Raw genomic sequence first — 20,085 nt, 5'->3', positions numbered from 1 at the left:
GGAAGTGCAAGAATAGAACTGAAGAGGCAAGCAAGCACCCTCAGCCAGGAGAGGGGAGGGGAACATGACAGCCCAAATGGCAGCTGTTGCCTCAGCCCAGGACAAGCAGTGCTAGGCTGGTGGCTGCGTGGGGAGGCAGCTCTGCTTTGGAAACCCCAGGGGCAAATCTTCCCCTGCAGCCTCCCTTGCAGAGCTAGACAAAATGGGCCAGAACTCTTACTTTTAAATATTAGTTCTCAGTCATGGCAGCACAGCCATGCAGTGCTTCCCTTTGGGAGCACATCCGTCGGTCCCGGGGCACGCGGCTCATCCTAGCCTGCCCTCAACAAGTGTCTCCTAGATGGAATACCCAAGGCAGACTCCTGCAGAGCTGATGTAATGATTGATTTTGTGGGAGTAAAGTCAAGCTGGGGGGTTGTGACATTGGACAGAATGGGCAAGAAACCTGCCCAGTAAGGTCATTTTGATCCTCAGCACCAGGGTTTGTTCCAGGATATCGATCAGACATTCCTGTACAACACTCTGAGATTCATTGATTCCTCTCCTTTGTTTTTCCCCAGTTTCTAAAAATCATCCTTCCAGCCTTTGAACAGTGTAGGGAGAGATGGAGAGTTCAGCCAAGCTGAATGATCCATGGGTTTGGGCCTTAAATAGACTTCTTCATTTAGCTGTTTGGTGTGGTGTTTTTAGAAAACAGGATAGTGCAAAACAAGACTGTTCTTAAACCTACTGTGAACAGTATGTTTACGACATCACACAAAAAGGGGTGTTAAATCTTTTCCCCAGGATCACAAAGAAAACAGCACTGATCAATGCACTGAGAAGTTAAACTGGCCCAGAATATTTCAGTCTCTAAATCAAGTAAAAATAATGAGGCAGATTGTTCTCGTTCAGCCCTTCCAGAAGCAGCACAGAAAAGATGTGCTAGCAACACAGATGAGAGTGCTTCTGCAAGAAGGTTTTCACCTCGATCACACCTGATACAAATCCATTATCCAGACTTGTTGCCTCTGTTGGCTGCAGGGTCAGACTCACAAAATGCCAAACACTATTTGTTATTCTGGGCCAGAATAACTGCATAAACTTTTTCAGGCAGCCCACGCTGCAGTTCCAGTCACCAAACTCTTGCTCTTGGCACTGGTCAGACTTTAGGGAGACACAAGAGCTGAGTTATGAGTACCAGAGGGGAAAAAATTGTATGCTGGGGAGGCAGCAGCAAGCAAAGGTCTGGATTTCTTGTTGGTGGTCACTGCACATCACTAGGAAACATCAGATCATATATTTTAACCCAGTTTTCCTAATCCATATAGCTATTTCCCAGATGAAGTGTGCAAACACAGAATCTCCTTGGGATGCAGCATGGTCTTCAGTGCATGTTTCAGGAAGAACAGTATTCCCCTTGACACTAAAGACCTAGTGAAATTGGCTAGCAAAAGAGTTATCTCTCACATGATTTTACAAGGCAAAAGAAATCTTCATTCTTTTAACCATATCCCCTAAGCTTCTATGGGAATTAAATCCCAGATCCTGCCTCATGAACCCTTGGCAGAAGGGAGGGGAGAAGGAAGGGCAGAAGGTCAGAGCTGACATCTTGACTCCCGAGGAAGGCTTAAGAGTGCCCAAATAACATGGCAGGAGCTGACTATAGCAGAAAGGGCATCTTCTTACTCCTTTGCACTTTTAACACACTTGACACAAAAAAATAACCATTAAGTGCTTAAATTCCCCTTATTTGTAAAGGGCTGATCTCCACTGGAGGTGGTTGGTACAGCAACACCTGCTACAGCAGAAAACCAGACAAAATGGTTCCTTGTCTCCTTAAAAAATACTCAGAGCTAGTAACAGACTAATAAGTGAATTAATTTTACATCCAAAACTGCTGAAGAGTCAAGATGTAGCACTGTTTTGGGAAAGGGGAAGGCTGACACCTCCCTATGACATATGCAGGCCAGAAAGCTCTTCCAAATGCAGGTCCCCTGAAGCTGGTGTGAACTTTCAGGCCTCACCAAATCACAGCCTACTCACATCCCACACAATACTGATCTGGATTTAGTAGAATCATAGAATCCCAGACTGGTTTGGGTTGGAAGGGACCTTAAAGCCCATGCAGTTCCAACCCCCTGCTATGGAAAGGGACACCTTCCACTAAACTAGGTTGCTCCAGCTCCATCCAACCTGGCCTTGAACACTCCAGGGATGGGATTTGTCGAAGAAGGACAGAGGCTACAACAGACACACAGCAAAGGCCACTCCATATCCCAAGAGCATAAAAAACAGAGCCAACACCTATTCCGGCCTCCCTCTATCCCACTCATTTCTTTTGAACCCTTCTTTGCTCCCCAGTTTTTGGACAGAAAACAGGCACGGTGGAAATAAGCATCAGTGAGAATAAACACAGGAACATCTCAGTTCATTGACACTCTTGAGTGTCAGCAGTGATTCATTATAGCAGTAAAAAGAAGAAAGTCACTCACCCTCACGAAGCTGGCGGGAAACCATCCTTCTTCATCATCGATCTGACCCCACCACCAGTCCTTGTTGGAAGCATCCAGGACCTTGATAACGTCTCCTGCTTTAAACGCCAACTCCCGGTTGGCCATGGTGACGTGATCCCATACTGCCTCAGCACTTACAATGGAACCACCACTGATCAGCTTGGGAAACAGAAAAACACAGTCAATAAACGCTCGGATCCCCGACACATGCACATGCACATCAGCAGCACACCACAAAGCACTCAGCCAACGTAGAACAACTTTCCTTCATTCCAATCCTTGGCAATTCCACTCTCAACACCATGTCATCGTCTCTCTGCCATTCCCACAGCCCACCATCCTGCTCCCAACCATGCCACAGAAGCGAGCTCCACGTGCGATATCCAGTACCTCTCAGGTCCTGGCCCTACACATGGGACAGCAGCACCTCCTTCCCACTGCCACGCTGTGTTAGGAGCATGCACATCTGCCAGGTACATGGCTTTCAGGAAAAATTCCATTAGCATCATGTATAATTCCCAAAAATGGCAAAACAACATATGTCTTTTGAGGAACAGCTGAGGGTTTGTTCAATCTCGATACGAGGCAGCTCAGGGGTGACCTCATGGCTCTCTACAACTACCTGAAAGTGGGTTGTAGAGAAGTGGGAGATGGTCTGTCCCACATCTGCCAGGTACATGGCTTTCAGGAAAAATTCCATTAGCATCATGTATAATTCCCAAAAATGGCAAAACAACATATGTCTTTTGAGGAACAGCTGAGGGTTTGTTCAATCTCGATACGAGGCAGCTCAGGGGTGACCTCATGGCTCTCTACAACTACCTGAAAGTGGGTTGTAGAGAAGTGGGAGATGGTCTGTCCTGCCTGCAGTGACTGGAGGGAAGGGAACAGCCATAAACTGAGACAGGAGTGATTCAGATTAGGTATTAGGTATTAGGGTGGTCAGGCACTGGAATATTGCCCAGGGAGGTGGTAGAGTTACCATCCCCAGAAGTGTTTACGAGGCATCTGGATGGACCTGGTGCTGCAAGATATGGTTTAGGGTTTAGGGATCACACCAGAGTGACAGGTTAACGGTTGGACTTGATGCTCTTAGAGGTCTCTTCCAGCTTTGATGATTCTATGGTCCTAAAACCAAGTGATGGTAGATGGCAAAGGAATTTTCACCTCAGAGCAAGTTTGGTCAGTTGCAGTGTCAGAGGCTCTGAAAGCTTTCCATGTAAATCCAAGCAAAGGTAATGAACACATTTAAAAGAACACTTTTTTCTTGAAACTACAAGTTCCCTTGCTTTTGACACCTTCAAGCTACCCAGCAGCTGGGAGGGCATGGTGGCACCCTGCTGCCCTACCTCAGACCTGACCTGGAGCACAGCCCAGCTCACGACATGCTCAGACCTCATTCTGCCCATAGGAAACCTGCTGGCACTGGCTGTTGTGCCAGTCTGCACGGTGCAGATACCTGCCTGCTGGAAACTGGACTGAGGCCAGACTGGTGTCTGACAGGACCTACAGAACACTGCTCCATATGGAGCATGCAGTGCCCTAGAGCTAGGCCAGCACCGTTGCACTGACCAGTTCTCCTTCCCTGAAAGCCACGGAGTTTGACAGATATAAAAGTCCTGCTTAATGCTGGCAGGAAGGACTCATGTGAACACTGACGCTCGTGCTTCCACAAGACAAACCATCCATCCATGCCCGGGACACCCACTGCTCCTCTGAATGACAGTTGTGTATTTTTTAACAGAGTAATAAATTGTGTTTATGTTTAGACCACTGCAGGAACTCTGCACTGAGCAGTGAGGCTGCCCTGGCAAATACAGCCTTTACCCATATGCTTATTAGCTTGTCAGAGCCATCCTGAACCTCGTTCATTAATTCTGCCACTGAGGCACCCCGAACATGGACTTGGGCTCACCTCCAAATCACAGTTTCAGCTCACAAACACAGAGCTCAGTGCTGTGACCATTCCAGACTTTCCACACGGCGAGACTCTAACAGCCACAGTGTCCTCTCGCTTTCAGCAGGGAACACAAAGCACACAGACAATAACCCATCACAGCTGTTATGCAAGTGTGGAAGTGCTGGCAAGGGTTAGAGAGCTCTTAATGGGTCTTTTCCAAGTCTGGCCTTCCAAACGCCTGCTAATCACTACCTGCACAGTGAGAAGTTGCAGGAAACCTTCTAGCACTGCTGCAGGGAACCTTCTAGCACTCGGAATACACACAGAGGAACATACGAGGTCCTACAGGCAATCCAGTCAACAGATTAAAGGACCTAATTTATCACTTGCCTTGAACTGGCTTTCCTTTAAGAAACTGAGCTCTTTTTGTTTGGGACAATTACAGCTGCAGTTCCAGCTCTTCAGTTATTAGAGGCAGTTGTACACAAATCAACAAGATCTATGAAGACCTAACCTGGCAATGCCTTTCCTCCTCAAAACCCAGATGGATCTAGTCACTGGGCCTCTCTTGTACCTGCAGCAAAGTAAAACAAAGTTCCTCTTATTTCCATTGAGAAACTGTACTTTCTAATTCAAAATCAGCTGTAAAAGAAACATGGCCCCTTTGTGTATCATACAGGGGAATTGCATCCATATGCCCCACAGAATCCCCCAACTGCAGACAGAAAGCCAAGGCACATATGAATAACAAGCTCTTGTCCAAGAGTCAAGCAACAGACCCAATCGACGGCTGAACTCATGGCAGTGGCATCTCCTGCTTTTGCGTGGGCTTGTCTCACATCTGGGCTTTTGATACAGAGCTGGAAGGAGCTGGGCACCAGAGGGACCCTTACAAATAAGAGGCAGCTGGATGGAGTCAGATGGTGATAGACCTCAGTTCACTCCAGCTCTGGGCCCCCACTCAACAGCGTAGAGTAGCTTTGTCTGGAAAAATAACAGTTATAAAGACTGATTTCTGTTTCCAGCACAACATCCGAATGCTCAGCCCAGGTGGTGACATGTTTCAGTGCTTCCTCACAACCCCTTGCTCTGCTCTAAATCAACGTTCCTGGATACACTCATAAACATGAATCAGTTTAAACACAAAGAACCCCAAGCCAGATCTTGATAGGACAAAGACTTCACAGCTGAAGAAATCCCCTCAGTATATTCAAGCCTAGTTAACAGTCATCTGTTGTTCTGCCAGGACTGAGCTCTTCTCCTTCACAAGTGCGTCCCCTCTGCCGTATTTATGCACACCGTCCAGGTGTGGTTTCCCAGGCTAAGCAAGTTCTGCTCTGCCATTCTTGTCTTAGCCCACACCTCTTCCTTCCCCTGGGCATTTCACCAGCCCTTTTAGGCATCCAGATACTTTCCCTGCAACTTCCTTGAACACAAATGACCAGAACTGTAAATGCTATTCCCAAAGAGACCTTACCAGAGATTTGTGAAACATCATGAAATATTTATTCCAGTGTCAGAGAAATCTTGCAGTAATACCTAACATCTCCCCCTTTCTCCATGGCCACCTCCCACTCATGGCTCACTGTGATCTTGCATTCCTCTTATCTAAGTAAATGCAGTAGAGTACATGCTCTTTGGCTAGAAATCAGTTTTCTTGTCAAAAAATGAATCGGGTTGGCCTGACACTTGTTCCTTTTGTTAATGCCATTGGGTATTTTAGTCCATTTTTCACTGATGATGAACCAGGAACAGAGCTATTACGCAGGAGCTGTGTTCCTGCTGTTTCTGCTTCAGCTGACATAGACTTTGCTGTCACTTCACACACAGGCAGTTCTGGGCACAAACTGCCACAGAAACGTCACTGAAACCAAACTTCAGAGGGACTGTGTTTTAAATCCTCCTGGCCTACTTCACAGAAGAGCATTTCCAAGCCTGAGGCACACATTCCCAGCTCCGAGGAGCATGGCTTGGCCAGTGGCAAGAGCTGGCAGGGACTGCAGAGAGACAGAAAGGGACAGGGGAATGACATTTCTGCATTTAATGCAGGGGTCTGGAAGGTGCTTTCAGTGGATGTCAGGAGCTGAAGTGTTTTTTCAAGGTGCTTCTTGATACTCAAGGAGAAAAGCTCTAAGTTCTTGAAGAAAGGCCCCTTTGGCTAGTCCTTCCCAGCCCCTGGTCCTTACTGTTAGCCCAAGGGAGGCATGCACATGCCAGGAATCCTGCAAACAAGCCTTGACCTTCCAAATTACAAGTACAGTTCAGCCTGTATAAAAAGGACAGCAGTGGGATGGCAGAATTGAAGTTCCAGCCATCACACATGCTGAGTACATTGAGAGAATGTCAGAACCTAAAATTAAAAGATCCAGTTTAATTTATTCTGCAAGACATCTTGCTGCATCTGTGAAGCCATCCAACTCTCTCAGGGCAGGGTTATGGAGACAGAACCTGACATCTGCAGCAGCAGGAGAAGACAAACTGGAGAAAGGTCAGGATGAAATATTATTTTCTGAGCGAATTCAGCATAGGAGCTTTTCACTCCAGAAAGTTCACGTGTCTTGGTTTCTAAGCTGGGTCTTAGCGCTCTGGTCAAGACACATTCAGCCAAAGGCCTTGAAAGGCACTTATCTCCCATAATGTTAGATGTCTACCACACAGCAGCTGAGACAGTTGTCTGGACTCCTTTATAAGCAGTGAAGAGAAAGAGACACATCTGGAGTGTGATTCATCTCGGCTATTTCAGCAATCTACCTTCCAGTCAGGTGAATCATGCCCTAGAAATTACTATTGCTCTGTGTTTAACTGGGTGATGCAGAGTTTACACTTCCAACACCTTATATTCTTCCCATCTACAATTTGACCATTGCTAAAATGGGATAAAAAAGAACTGGATTTAACAATAATAATCTCAATAGGAATAGTCACATATTAAATCACACTCTCCCAGACATAATAGTTTTCTGTATGGTGAAGGTTTTTCGGAAATTAAATTGTTCTCTGCTCCTACCAGAAGAATTCACAAAATTCTTTCAAATTGGCAATGAGGACCTAGGTATGTGGGAGAAGTGTCCTGCCCGTAAGAAGAGGGAGGCAGGTAGAAGAAACACAGCAAGTGACACATACATTTGGTTTCACATACCCTGAACACTGCCTGTCTTCATATGGAAGTCCTAGTTCCTACTAAAGTCAATTATTCTTGTCAGCTGGTTGTTCAAAGTAAAGAGCCCGAAGAGAAAATTTGTTGATGCTTTCACCACATAACCTCAGTGCAGAAACGCCCAGGAGCATTTCGAAACAACAGACCTGGGAATAATGTTGCCTGTTTCACAGCAGTCTGCAGAGCACTTTCTGGGGTGAAGAAAAAACTTTCTCAGTTGGCAGAAGACCAGGTTAACTACTGGGAGAGTCATTGCTCATCATGGGCAAACCTCACCTCTCGGCAAACACCTGGCATGGGCAAGGGTAAGTACCAGGCCAGACAGATGAGGGGTTGCTTCCACGTCCACGCACCACAAATAAATTGACTTAATGAGGAAAAGAAAAAAGAAAAGAAAGACAATGGTCTCTCTAATTATATGCACAGCTGGCACATTTCTGGAGCAGACAAAGTACAGGGGGTATTATTACACCTCAGCCTTCCCAGGGATTTTCCCCACAGGTTTCCAAAGAGCTCTGCAAACCTCCAATAATTCAGTTGCAAGCCCTTCCTCTACAGATGCCTATTTAAGACACTCCCAACACTCAAGTACAACAGGTGAATGCTTTACAACAGTGAGTAAAGCCATTGGAAAGGAACTAAATTGTTCCTAGTTAAGGTCTGTGAGGATTTTGCTTTCTCTTCTAGTCTGGTGTCATTTCCAGGATGGAACATGGCCACTGGAAATACTGAATTACATTAAAGGTGCTGCCAAAATAAAATGGCAACAACAAACAGTAAAAAAGGGTTTCAGAGGACTCCACAAGTCCTGACCTCTGGATGCAGTGCCAGAAGCTCGTGCCAGCCAAGCACACCTGACCCTGGGATATCATGGATGTCATTCATGGAAGGCGTGCTGCAGGCTGTACCACAGCACATACACCATGGGACGTCATGGCAAAACCTCTGCTCAGCTCACCCAGCTATGACTGTCCTCAACAGTGCTGGGAAAGCTCAGAAAGGCCTGTTTGGTGAATGATCCCGACTGTCTCCTTCCCTTGGGCTTTCCAAAGACCTTAGACAAAGTGGAAGGATTGTCAGAAATGCACAAAGGAGCTTCAAAGGAGTGTAAAGGAGGAGCTCAAACGTGGTAGTTTGACTCTGGGTTTTGCAAATTTCTTTTCTGGCCATGCCTCTGTGGCACTGTTATCAAAATGAAATAATTCTCCCTGTCGAAGCAAGCAGGAAAATAAAAAAAATAGAAGGAATAAGAGAAACAACTCCCTGTTACAGAACACAATGTAATCACTCTGACTAACTCTGTTACTAGGGCAGGCCTGGAGCAAACCCGTATGAGCCAAAGGACTGGAAGGGAAGCAGGATGCCACGAAAGACCCTTCTGCAGCAGCAGGTCCCACACGTTGTGTCCCCTCCTATCTCATGGTCTATATCCATATCACATCCTGATCAAAAACATGCAGGACCACCACCTAGGATGGTTTTCTAAAGTACATTTACAAAGTCACCTCTGAACCAAGGGCTGCAACTTCTTCTTGGCTACTGCATGGTTTAAACCATGAACCAGCTGTGTCCCTGCAAAGGGACTCTGCTCCAGCTCCACAAGACGTGGCTTCTTGGAAGAAGAGTCTGGGGAATGGGCAAGCCTCTGCTTCCGACACATCTGGTACATTTTCCCTGACTTCGCCCACTTCCCAAGCCAGGATGCACAGTTGGAGACAAACATCTGCTCCCCCTCAGCCCTTGCCTGCAGTGAGGCAGTCAAGGATGAACCACGTTTGAGTGAAATCACTATTGCAAAATTTTGCCAAATATTCCCAACAAATCAACACTTCCTGGCTTCTTCTGGGTTAGCTTCAAAAAGAACTCAGGGACTTAGTGGTCCCTGGAGACTGAAATGGGCACAAAATGGCCACTCAAACCACACTTATCTCTGTCTGTCAACTCTTCCAGGGATAATCATTGTTAGCCCACAAGATTCTGCACTGGGTTTACAGCACAGAGTTTCTCATTAGTCCAAAATGCACTTAATAAAGAGCCACCTTTCCCCCCCAAAACCCAAATAAATCTACCATTAGTTACCATCTTCTTAGTAAATTTCAAGTACCTCAAAGTTTTCCAGGACCATGGCCTCTGGGAATATGAATAATGTTAAGGCAGGGAAATATTTCTCTATTAGATCATTTATTACTGCATCAATAGAGTTATAACAGTAAAAAATTAGAGCTCTGTGTAGTTCCCTTTCAAATCAGTGTTACATAAACTGTGTACTCCTCCACAGGAGCAGGATGCAGGAATAGGAGCAGGCTGCGAAGGGAGATAGAGAAACATGGTGAGTCGATGCCATTTGTTCAAACTGCTCTTGTACAGACATGCCCTTTATTCAGACAACATAAAAGCACTGTAAAATAACAATAGGATTTCTCACTGTATTCAACAGGCCCTTCCAGAATGACAGCAGCCAAAACTTCTTCAAACAAGGATATACAGAGAGCTGGTGTTCAAAGAAATCAGCACTCAGATGAACCCCAGCAGGACAGGACACACCAGAGATCCACAGACCCCAGCCAATTGAGAACACCACTCTGCTTCCTGTGTTCCCAGAAGGAAGGCACCTCACACTGCTCTACCTCCTGTGCTTTAATGGCATTGCTCCCTGATGAGCAGTAACACAGCGCAGACTGATGAGGTTGGTAATCGTGGTGCCGTTTATTGTGACAGCAGTGCCAGCACCTTCTGGATCTGGCCCCAGGAGGACATCCACAGCTCTGCTGAGATCCACTTCCAGGCCCTCACAGGAGCCCCAGGCACACAGATTGAGGAGGGGAGTGGTGTGATGGGTGCTCACCTGAGCTGCACCCCATGTTTTGCCCCAACACCTCGCTGGTTTTCCCAATCAGGACAGAGTCACTTGGCTGATGGAGCAGACAAAAGGAAGTGTTCAGGAAAACGTCACCCCACCCCATTGCGCTGTACTTTTGCTCTTGCATAATCACCCAACAGTCCTTTTGAGTCTGTATTTATTTTTAAACCTCTCGTCAGAAACGATACAAACTGAATAATGCCAAATCTCAGTGAATCGCCGCACGGCTCATTCACCAAACAAATGGGAGGGCAGTTCCACTTGATTTGCTTATTCTCTGAAGAGGTGCAATCACCCAAAGGTTAAGCGCAAGGCAAAGAATTTCACTTTCTGCTTCCAAGCCCTTTGATGAATTTAACTGATGGCTGGATTTCAGCTGAAAGAGGCTGATTGGAGTTAGAGCCTCCAATACCCCCATATTCTGGGAAGGCTGTCACACTTGGTTGGAAGCTATATATATATATATATGTCTAAAGGTGGAGAGCCCGTGCAGATGTAAAGGTCCATTACGACTAGGTTGTTCTATTTTCCATTGATTTAAATTTTCTTGAAAAGATCCCACCTGGCAGACAGGAGATGACCTGGCCTCAGAGAAGGGAAAGCAGCAAACCCCAGGGGACCATATTAAGTCTTATTCTCCACCTTATTATGGTTATTGTCCGTGTCATTCCTATTAATAACAACAGCCACAACACAGAGCCACATATGGTGACTGGAAAACTGAAAGTGTCTCTAAAACCAAGGCAGCAGTGAGGAGAAGGACTAGTAACAAGGCAGAGTTACCCCAACAAAGCACTGTCCATGTGGGTTTTAACCGGGTCTGGAGCACTGGCAAGCCCTGCACTTTGATGGTGCCTATGTCACTGTAATTGCTTTCCAATCCCTCCTGCGTACGGGGCACATTAAGCCTCCCCTCGCCTGATGACATACTTTTCATGCAGAGTAATTAGAAATAACCACTAGCCATAATCTTTTAATTCAGATGAATTATGATATTGGCTTTGGAACTACAAGTTTAAACTGCTCTGGGGCAAACAGCACCTTTTGTCAAGCAGAGCCAGAGCAGCTTCCGGCACCTTGGACTCAGGGCCAACACAGGCTGTCAGCATAGATCCCTCATTACAGAGCATGGAAACAAATGCCTAAATACTCTTCAACCCAAACCTAAAATACCCACACAAATCCCAGTCTCCTGCCCCGTGAAGGGACTCCACACATTCCTGAGCGAAGGCCGTAACTGCCTCAAAGACCTGGAGTTGTACTGAAATCCCTCCTGACCAGAGGGCAAGAGCTGTGCTCTGACTTACACCCTGTTCAGTGTCACTGGCTGAGCCTGCAGTGTGCTGGGTGGGTGGGGAAGCAGTCACAATTCCCATGCAGTGTTCCCTGGCCCACTGTGCTGCTCACTGTGGCAGCAAGCACTAGGGCCATGGAAGGACGCATGGAAAGAGGGATACGGTTAGCTCTCAGTTACCCAAGGAGCAGAATAATGCAGATAAGCAAGCTAGGTATTACAAAATACACATAAATTAGGCTCTGGGAATATACAGTGAAGGGCAAGAGGCTGCTGAGGAGCACCTGAGCCCTGGGCTAAGGGACCTAGCATGGAGGCACAGCACGGAGACAGTCCTGAGCTTGTGATGTAGCTAATGCACAACCTCGAAATGCCTTTATGGATAACCAAGACTTGACTGGTTTTTTTCCAAATCTAGACTCATTTTACCTGTCCTTATTGAAACTGGAAAGTAAATGGCCTCTTTCAGGGAGCAGACCAGCTGACTGTAGGCAAACTGAGTTCAAACTGAACAGTTTTTGCAGGTAAAGGAGATAAAGTTGTCATTGCTCCAAGGAAAATAAAAGTGCTTGATGTTTTAGAGATTACTTATTTTTAAATGTACATCACCTGTTACTCTGGGGCATGGGAATTCCCAAAGCAACAAAGAATTAAGGAGAAAAACACACAAATTACTCCCAGTGAATTGCTACTTAACACAACACAGCTCCTCACAAAGGGTTTTGCTCATCCTAGTTGTGGTATCTTCACCCCTGTAAAGTTGCAGAACTGCCATTAGCCACCTCAAAGCTGGTGACACACAGGTGAAGGCACACGGACACACAGCTGCACCCAGGCACACACACCAGGACCACCAGTGACTTCCCTCACCTAGAACCAGGCATTCAGTGATGTGAATAAAATGACAGGACCAGAACTAACAAAAGCCTAAGTAGATACTTTGTCCTATAAAAGCTGACACAGCTAGTCAGGGTCTAAAAATCATGAAAGAAAATTAATTCAAACGTAGGGCTACTAATATAAACCAGAAACATTATTCCTGGATGGCCAAGGACATAGAACAGGCAGCAAGAGCCCCTTCACGACTGAGTCACTGCAGTGTGTTTTAGAACACCTTTTAAAAATGAAATAGATGCCTGGATTATGTCACATTAGACTGCAACATATTAAAATACACCTTCACTAACAGAGTCAATAATGCATAATTCCCATATACCGGTATTGTAATAAGAGGCCAAAATGATAAAATTTTTTTCAAAAATGATATTTTTAGTGATGAGAATCTGGAACCTAAAAAGTGGTGGCTGTTATTAGTGAAAATCAATGCCCAGGCTGTTTAAAGTCCAGATGAATGTTCTACATTGATAAATTCATGGCTCAGTCTCCCTATTTGCTGTTCTGATCTCCTGATTTCTCACGGTGAGTCCCTGCAGCTCATGTCTAACACAGTCGAGGAGTGGCTTGGTGGCAGATGAGCCCAGAGGGGAACAACATCTACAGATTGTTCCACAGACCCTAAGCTTACAGAAAAGTTTAATTAAATGCAAGCACAAAGTGAGCAATGGCTGGAGAAACAACATGGGAGCCCCAGAAACCACCCCTGGCTGTGGGTGATTGCAGGGGCAGTGACAGCCCCAGCTCACTGCCAGCCAAGCCAGTGGGAAGCACAGCCTGTCCAGCTGCTCTTGTGCAAACCAAGAGCCACCCAGTGAAAAGCCCATTGACTCCATCTCAGACAGCAAAACGAAAAATTAGAATGAGCACCCAGAATAAGAAACAGCCAAACAAAGCATCTTGCTCCTAAATCATGATCTTCATGAGAATCACTGCAGCAAAAATAGGAGTATTCCCTATGATTTCCAATATTACAAAAGTCTGGACCAAAAAGCAGTGATGGGCATCCTGAGCTCAGAGCCAGGTTGGATAAGGCCTTGAACAACCTGGTCTGGTGGGAGGTGTCCCTGCCCATGGCAAGGGTGTTGGGACCAGACCTTTAAAGTCACTTCCAAACCAAGCCGTTCTGTGATTCTATGAAACACCAGGGCAACCAGCCTCTGCCATCCACCACCCTACACGTGCAGTAACAGCACAGCAAACCCAGTGAGGCAGAGCTCAAGTTCTTACAGCAACCACATTTTGCACTTATATCTCACCTTCCACCCTCGTCAACTCCTGAGAGGACAAACAGGAAGGACTCAAAAGAGAGAACACCAATAGTAAGAGTAAAGCAGCTTCTCCCCTTGAGATGCTTGTTGAGCCGAAGTCTGTGGTATCCTCTGGCCCTCTCAGCCCTGAGCTCACCACCCATGCTGCCCAGGGTACTGGCCTGGGTCAAGAACACCTTGCCTTATGCATTCTATCAGTCACAGACCTTGAAAACATTGAATATTCTCAGTGCAAACCCAGCCATGCCCAGTGCTTTTGGGGAAGCAGCACAAAGGGCAATGGAAGGCAGAGGGGAGGCACCGCAGGGGCTGTCTCACAGCACCTCCCTTTGCCCCCTTGGTTTCACCAGTGAGATATCAGGTGGTATCTGGCATGATGTTCTTAGGCTCTTCTGATTGAGTTGAATTACCATAGCTTTTCCCCACTGAAAGCTCAATGGACAGCCCTGGATGTAAAGGCTGTCTCGTCAGGAAGGTAATGAATGGATGCTCGTTAAATGCACATAACTCTCCCACAGATTGCCATCAGACCCTGTAAGCCTATTACATAGATTGGCCAGATCAGCACAGGGATATGCAGCCTTCTACCTCTAAGCTGCTTTTCTCAGTTCAGTTAGGAATGAATGGAAGTCACTGTCTGATGGCTTCTCAGATTTTATGGAGAACTGCCACAGCCAAAATGTCCCCTTTAACAGGAGGAATTCAAGGCAGACACTTGCCACAACCCTCTCCCTCAGCTAGACCACAGCTTTGATCAACACTTCTCAGCTCCAGTTAAACAGGGTGGAAAGCCCATAATATCAGGTCTTCTGTCAAGCCATCATCTCCTGATCTTGAACAGGAGTTATCCCCACAGTCTCCTGGGCTGCTCAGGGGGCAGCAGAAATTCATGGCACAGAGAGCGCAGCTGTAAGCATCAACATGTTCCTGCTCCTGTCTCCTGTCCCTGCAGCTGCCCCCACTGCCCCATGCCCCTGTGAGCTCAGAGTCCTGGCAGGAACCCTGAAAGTCCCAGAGCATATAACATGAGCTTTGCCCAAGCACCTACTAAGAGTGAGCCAAGCCACTGCCATATTATTTCTTATTTTAGTTTGTGCAAAATGCTGCTGCCAAAGGGCAGTGGACAGCAGGATGGGATGTGCAGCGGCTCCACCAGGCCAAACCAGTGCCACCTCATCCATTGTATAACTGTCCCCTTCCCCTGTCTCCAGGTCACACTGCACAGGACACATGCAAGCCCCACCCCTTGCTGTCCCACCTCACCTAGTCACAAGGCCACATTTGCTGCCTTGCATAACAAAATTATCACCTGGCTGGTGCTGAAGAAAACAGTTATGTACCAAGATAATTCTATTCAAAGTCTAGAGGGCAAAGCTGTCACAGATGAAGTATCTTTGTCTATTATCTGTTGGCAAACACAGGACATAATGGCAGCCACTCAACTTAATGGCTTGCATTCCAGCTCCTTCAAATGAGTCCATCGCCGCTGTATGTAATCACAGTATATATTTAAAAGTATAATTTCCATCCAAAAGGACCATAGCTGGAGCAATATGACTCATACAGCTCCCTGTGCATCAGAAAGCATGTCATGAAGACTGGGAATTTGGGAGCCCATTGCCATCTGTGTACAAATTCAGCCATGGACACGATTCCTCAAACCAATCGGCGGCAAATTCCTCTGACATCAATGCCAGCTTTGAGGCTGCTGAGCCCAGAGAGCCAGGCCCTCTGCCTCTGCACCCAAGGGAGCCAAAATGCCCTCTGAAGCTGCATGTGAAGTAAAAGGATACAAATATTAAAGAGAAAGGCAACGGAATTAAAAGGCATCTCTCCCCATATACCTATTCCAACACTCCAGAGCTCAACAGCTAGAGCTGCAAACTCAGCTTCATTTCTGCCATAACAAAATCATCTCCACAGCATAATTAGTGTGTTCATGTTAAAATGGGTCCAAATGCATGGAAAGAGGCATCCAAATATGATTTGTTTTTCAAGACTACGTGATGTTTTCCCTGGCTAATAGATTCGATTCATTAAGGAACAACAAGAGCCAAGGAAACCACTTGCAGCAAATGTTGCTGATTTTAGCAGCCTTTCCTCCTTGGTGAATTATCCATTGACAGCCTGGTTTGCATGCTATCAGGTTTTACCTACTATGTCCTGACAACGTTTTTTAGTCTAACTTGCCTATACATTGCTTACAAACTATCTGTTCTGTAACTACTGCTTAAAATAATGCTTATTCCTAATTTTGTTAATGGATCAATTAAGTCCCCTGGCACTAGTCTGCTTTGGGACTGGATGACTATCACATTCATGCACAATTTTCAAGATAGCTGAATTGAACGTTTGTGTGAGCAGATATTTGCACTAGGATTTGCAACACTATCTTAGGGCAAACATCTGAGTTGTCTGAAGGGGTTTTGAATGAATAATTTTGTGTGTTATTCATCTACCTCTAGAAATAATGCTCCATCTGTTCATGGAACAGTTCCCTTCTCATGCTTAGGTAGAATGAAGGTCACGCAAGGGAAAAGAAAAATTTGCACATCCCCAATGTCCTACAACCATACACATCTCCACAATGCATGTACCTGGCCAAGGTCATTAACCAGTCAAGGAAAGAAATACAGCTGTCAGGTTACGGGTAGTGAGTAATCACCTAGTGCATCATTGCTGCGACAAGCACCCCAGGACACAGGCTGGAGTCACAACATGTCTTTTGCAATTAATCATTAATCAGGATGTGGTACGACAAAGAAGTCAAATGGCAACTCTAAAGGTGAACCAAAACGTTGCTTTTAAAACACCTACGCTTAAAAAAACCCAGACGAAACTCAGCTCTCCAATCTGAGGGGAAAGGCAAATGGAGTGTGTATAAAATCCGTACCAGCCTCTGGGTGAAAACAACCAGCTCATAATGGGATGTGATTCACCCCAGGAGAACCGGCAGCAGCAGAACTCACATGAAGTTAATCCCTGGCTGTGATGGTATGGGAAATCTTTCCTTCTCCTGTCCTGTCCCATGTCCCTGACCGACAAGGGTCCTGGAGCGAGCCCTGGTTGATTTCCATGAAAATAGCAGGGCACTGCTTGTCTTCCCTGGCTCCCAGCATGGAGCTCCTGCTTGGGCTGGGCTCCCTCTTCCCTGCATGTTTGGGATAACCATTGGCAATACAGTCATTTATAGCAATTGGATAACCCTTACCCCATGTGCTGAGTACTTACACTCATAGAACCATTAAGGTTGGAAAAGATCTCCCAGATCATCAAATCCAACCTTTGACTGAAGCCCCTGTGTCCACTAAAGCAAATGGCAAAGTGCCATGAAGCAGGTTAAATGCATGTTCTGCTCTGGCTTCAGTTCAGAAATGATCCTTCAGAGCCTAGGAGGCTCGTGGACACCTGGGCTCATACTTTGAGGAAAAGCAAACAACTTCTCTCAGTCAGATGTCCAAAGCAATCTAAACTTTTCCTCTAGTGGAAAGATGCATCTAGGAACAGCACTGGGATGGGCAGTTATAACTCTTGGATGGAGATTATGCATTTTAGGGCTGGGGCAGAGTTAATCTGATCCATTGCCAGGACTGCCAAAATTGCAAGAGGTTGTTGCTGCCCCCAGTCTCTGGCCAGAACTGGGAAAGACTGGCATTTCCCTGCAATACTATTCCACCTAACTGCTGAGCACAGCCAGCCTTGTTTGTACTGTGAGGCTCTGTCCTCACTCACTGAGTAGTGACAACAAAGTCAACGGGAACACCTGCATGCCTACATTCAGCAAATACATTGGGTTCTTCCTTCAAGGAATACAGAACCTAGTGACTGATGTCTCAGCCAATTTCAATGCTGCTTTCCATTTTTAGAGCCAAACTAGTGTAAAATATGAACACAATCCCAAGAGGTTGGTACACACAGGTACAGACTGAGCAGAGGGAGCACAATGACAGCCCAACTTGGATCTAGATTGAAACTTGCCCAAATGGAGCTGTCATGGTTGAGCCTGACGGAGTCCATTAGTCAGAGGAATTCTCATCCAAGGATCTGCTCAGGCTCAGCTTCAGCTATACTATGTATTATTTGGCTGGCAAACAGTCCACACTCAATTATCTCCACTATATAATTACTGTTCATTTCAGAAATAGGTTTTCCCGACTCAGAACACTTAAATGATTCCTTAAAGGATCAGTGTTTCTAGAATAGAATCTTTCAGAAAAGAGACAATGTAATGAAGGTGGGAGACTCTGACCTAATGGAACACCTTCAACTCTTCTCTCAGTGATTTTTTTCTCAGCTAAAACCCAAGAGTTGAGTGTGTGGACTTCCCCTGGACATGCCATGTGATGGGCAGCTCACATCAACCGCACTGTGGATCAGACAAGCATGGCAAAGAGATCTACCCAGAGAATCCACAGGGATTTTGCAATGAACACTGCCACAGCAGATAACACCAACTGATAGCGAAATATGCCCAGATCTCTGAAATAAAATTTTAGCTAGAGCTATTCTGACTAATGGTAGAAAACCAGAGCATGTACCCTCCCTGCTCTGCAGCCTGTTTCATTTCTCTTTTCATCATTGGAGCAACATCCAAATATTCCCAAGACTTTAAGAATGCTATGCCAAGTCGTGTCCCACTATCTAATCTACCATCATTAAGAACTGATACTGTTTTTTGAAGGCACCCAGGAAGTTCTCTTCAGGAAAGTACTTGGTAAGTACCCTCCTGTAGACACCCATAAGGAATTTTACTACTGGCCTAGATATTTACTCCACCTGGAAGAATTAAGTGGCTCTAAGGAGCTTTTAGTTGAAGTAAATTCTCATTTAAACAAGCCCTAGGAAAATGGATAGGAGCTCCAGTTGCCTCATTCACTTTTGTTTTATGATACACTCAGAGAAAAAGAAACAGGAAAGACATAATGTGATTGTCTCTCCCAGGTTTCTGTTGCTACTCCATACCTCACTCCTCAGTGCTTTTTTCCTCCTACAGCACTGCCATGGAAACAATAAATTGTCCTAGTCTCAAAAATTTTTACATTATTTTTTATGGCCAGTGTTGCTCAAGAAGGGAGCTGCCTTCCTTCAAAACTGCACAGCTGGAGCAGCCAGGAAGGGTATCCAAAGGGAAGTATGGAAAAAGAGCTGACACAGTGGAGAAATCTGACCACAGTGGCAATACACATGGACAAGGGGTGTATTGTTGTATAAGAACAGTGCAAGTGGCACCATGGCCAAATATGATGGAAAAAAAACCCCTTCATCTATAATAGATGGAATCAGGAAGAACCTGGACATCTCAAAACCACAGGGAGATTTTCCCTTGGGTATATGTTTGGGCAAGGTGTGCTGGTTGGTTTCACAGCTCAAGTTCTGTTTTTTCCAGACCTATCACTTGATAGAAGAAGCTGTACCAAGTCTGCTGTTGCCTCATAGGGGATGGTGTCATTTCCACACTAACATCCTGGGAAAAAAGCTAATTTCCCCTCCAGTTTAGCTGCAGCCTTTGATAACCTGGATCACAGGTTGAGTCTGCTGTCACACAGGCTTAGGGATCCTGCAATGTAGCACAAAGCAAGAAAAAACAAGTGCAAGAAACCAGACCAAACATTTGTTGTGGTCTTTGATACTTTTATATCTCCACTGCAATGTGGAAGAGGTGATGTTATTCACTACCATTCTCTGATGATATCAAACAGACAAACCTTGTGAATATATCTGAGAACAAAGAAACAGAGCTAATAAAACAGGAAGCAAACTCATTCCAAACCCAAATTCAATGAAAGAGATGCTCACAGGGCAAGGAATCACAGGAGCAATGGTGGTAGGGAATCAGAGAGGAGTCACAAATGCACTGAAATGGGAGCAAGATCTGTGAGAGGCTGCAACAGTTCCTCCTCCATGGCTTGTTCTGCACGAAGCAACTCATTCCAGACAGATATCAACAGCGTGGGAGGGATTCAGAGAAAAGCAACAAATTTTATCAGAGGTTCTGTAAGGATTAATACCCAGAAAGAGATTAAACCCGTTAAAAGCTCAGCTAAACTACCATTTCAGAGATTGCTAACACAGTCTAAATAGTTTCAGACAGGTATTAGTTATATATAATGGGGAGAGTTGGGAGGCTGAAATGGAGAAAGGCTCCATTTTACCTATCTGAAAGGAAAACACCACCCAGGCTGGTGGGATGGGAGTGAACTTCTCTCTCTGCTGT

The 20,085-nt window shown here is 45.7% G+C and overlaps 1 protein-coding gene across 2 annotated transcripts in view; it reads right to left on the bottom strand.

Moving 5' to 3' along the window:
* Positions 1 to 20,085, bottom strand: part of ARHGEF9 (Cdc42 guanine nucleotide exchange factor (GEF) 9) — a 112,712-nt gene that overhangs the window by 59,470 nt on the left and 33,157 nt on the right. Inside the window, exon 2 of one of the 2 annotated variants that reach the window (XM_009077215.1) lies at positions 2,475 to 2,654. In XM_009077215.1, the coding sequence (XP_009075463.1) occupies positions 2,475 to 2,600 (126 nt within the window). In that variant the 5' untranslated portion in view covers positions 2,601 to 2,654. Of the gene's footprint in view, positions 1 to 2,474; positions 2,655 to 20,085 lie in introns of those variants that run through there. The other variant, XM_009077216.1, reaches the window with a different exon arrangement.

This window comes from Acanthisitta chloris, unplaced genomic scaffold, assembly GCF_000695815.1.
Source record: "Acanthisitta chloris isolate BGI_N310 unplaced genomic scaffold, ASM69581v1 scaffold29796, whole genome shotgun sequence".
Lineage (NCBI taxonomy): Eukaryota > Metazoa > Chordata > Aves > Passeriformes > Acanthisittidae > Acanthisitta > Acanthisitta chloris.
The sequence above is the reverse complement of the archived record's forward strand: the minus strand, read 5'-3'. Positions and strand labels throughout refer to the sequence as shown.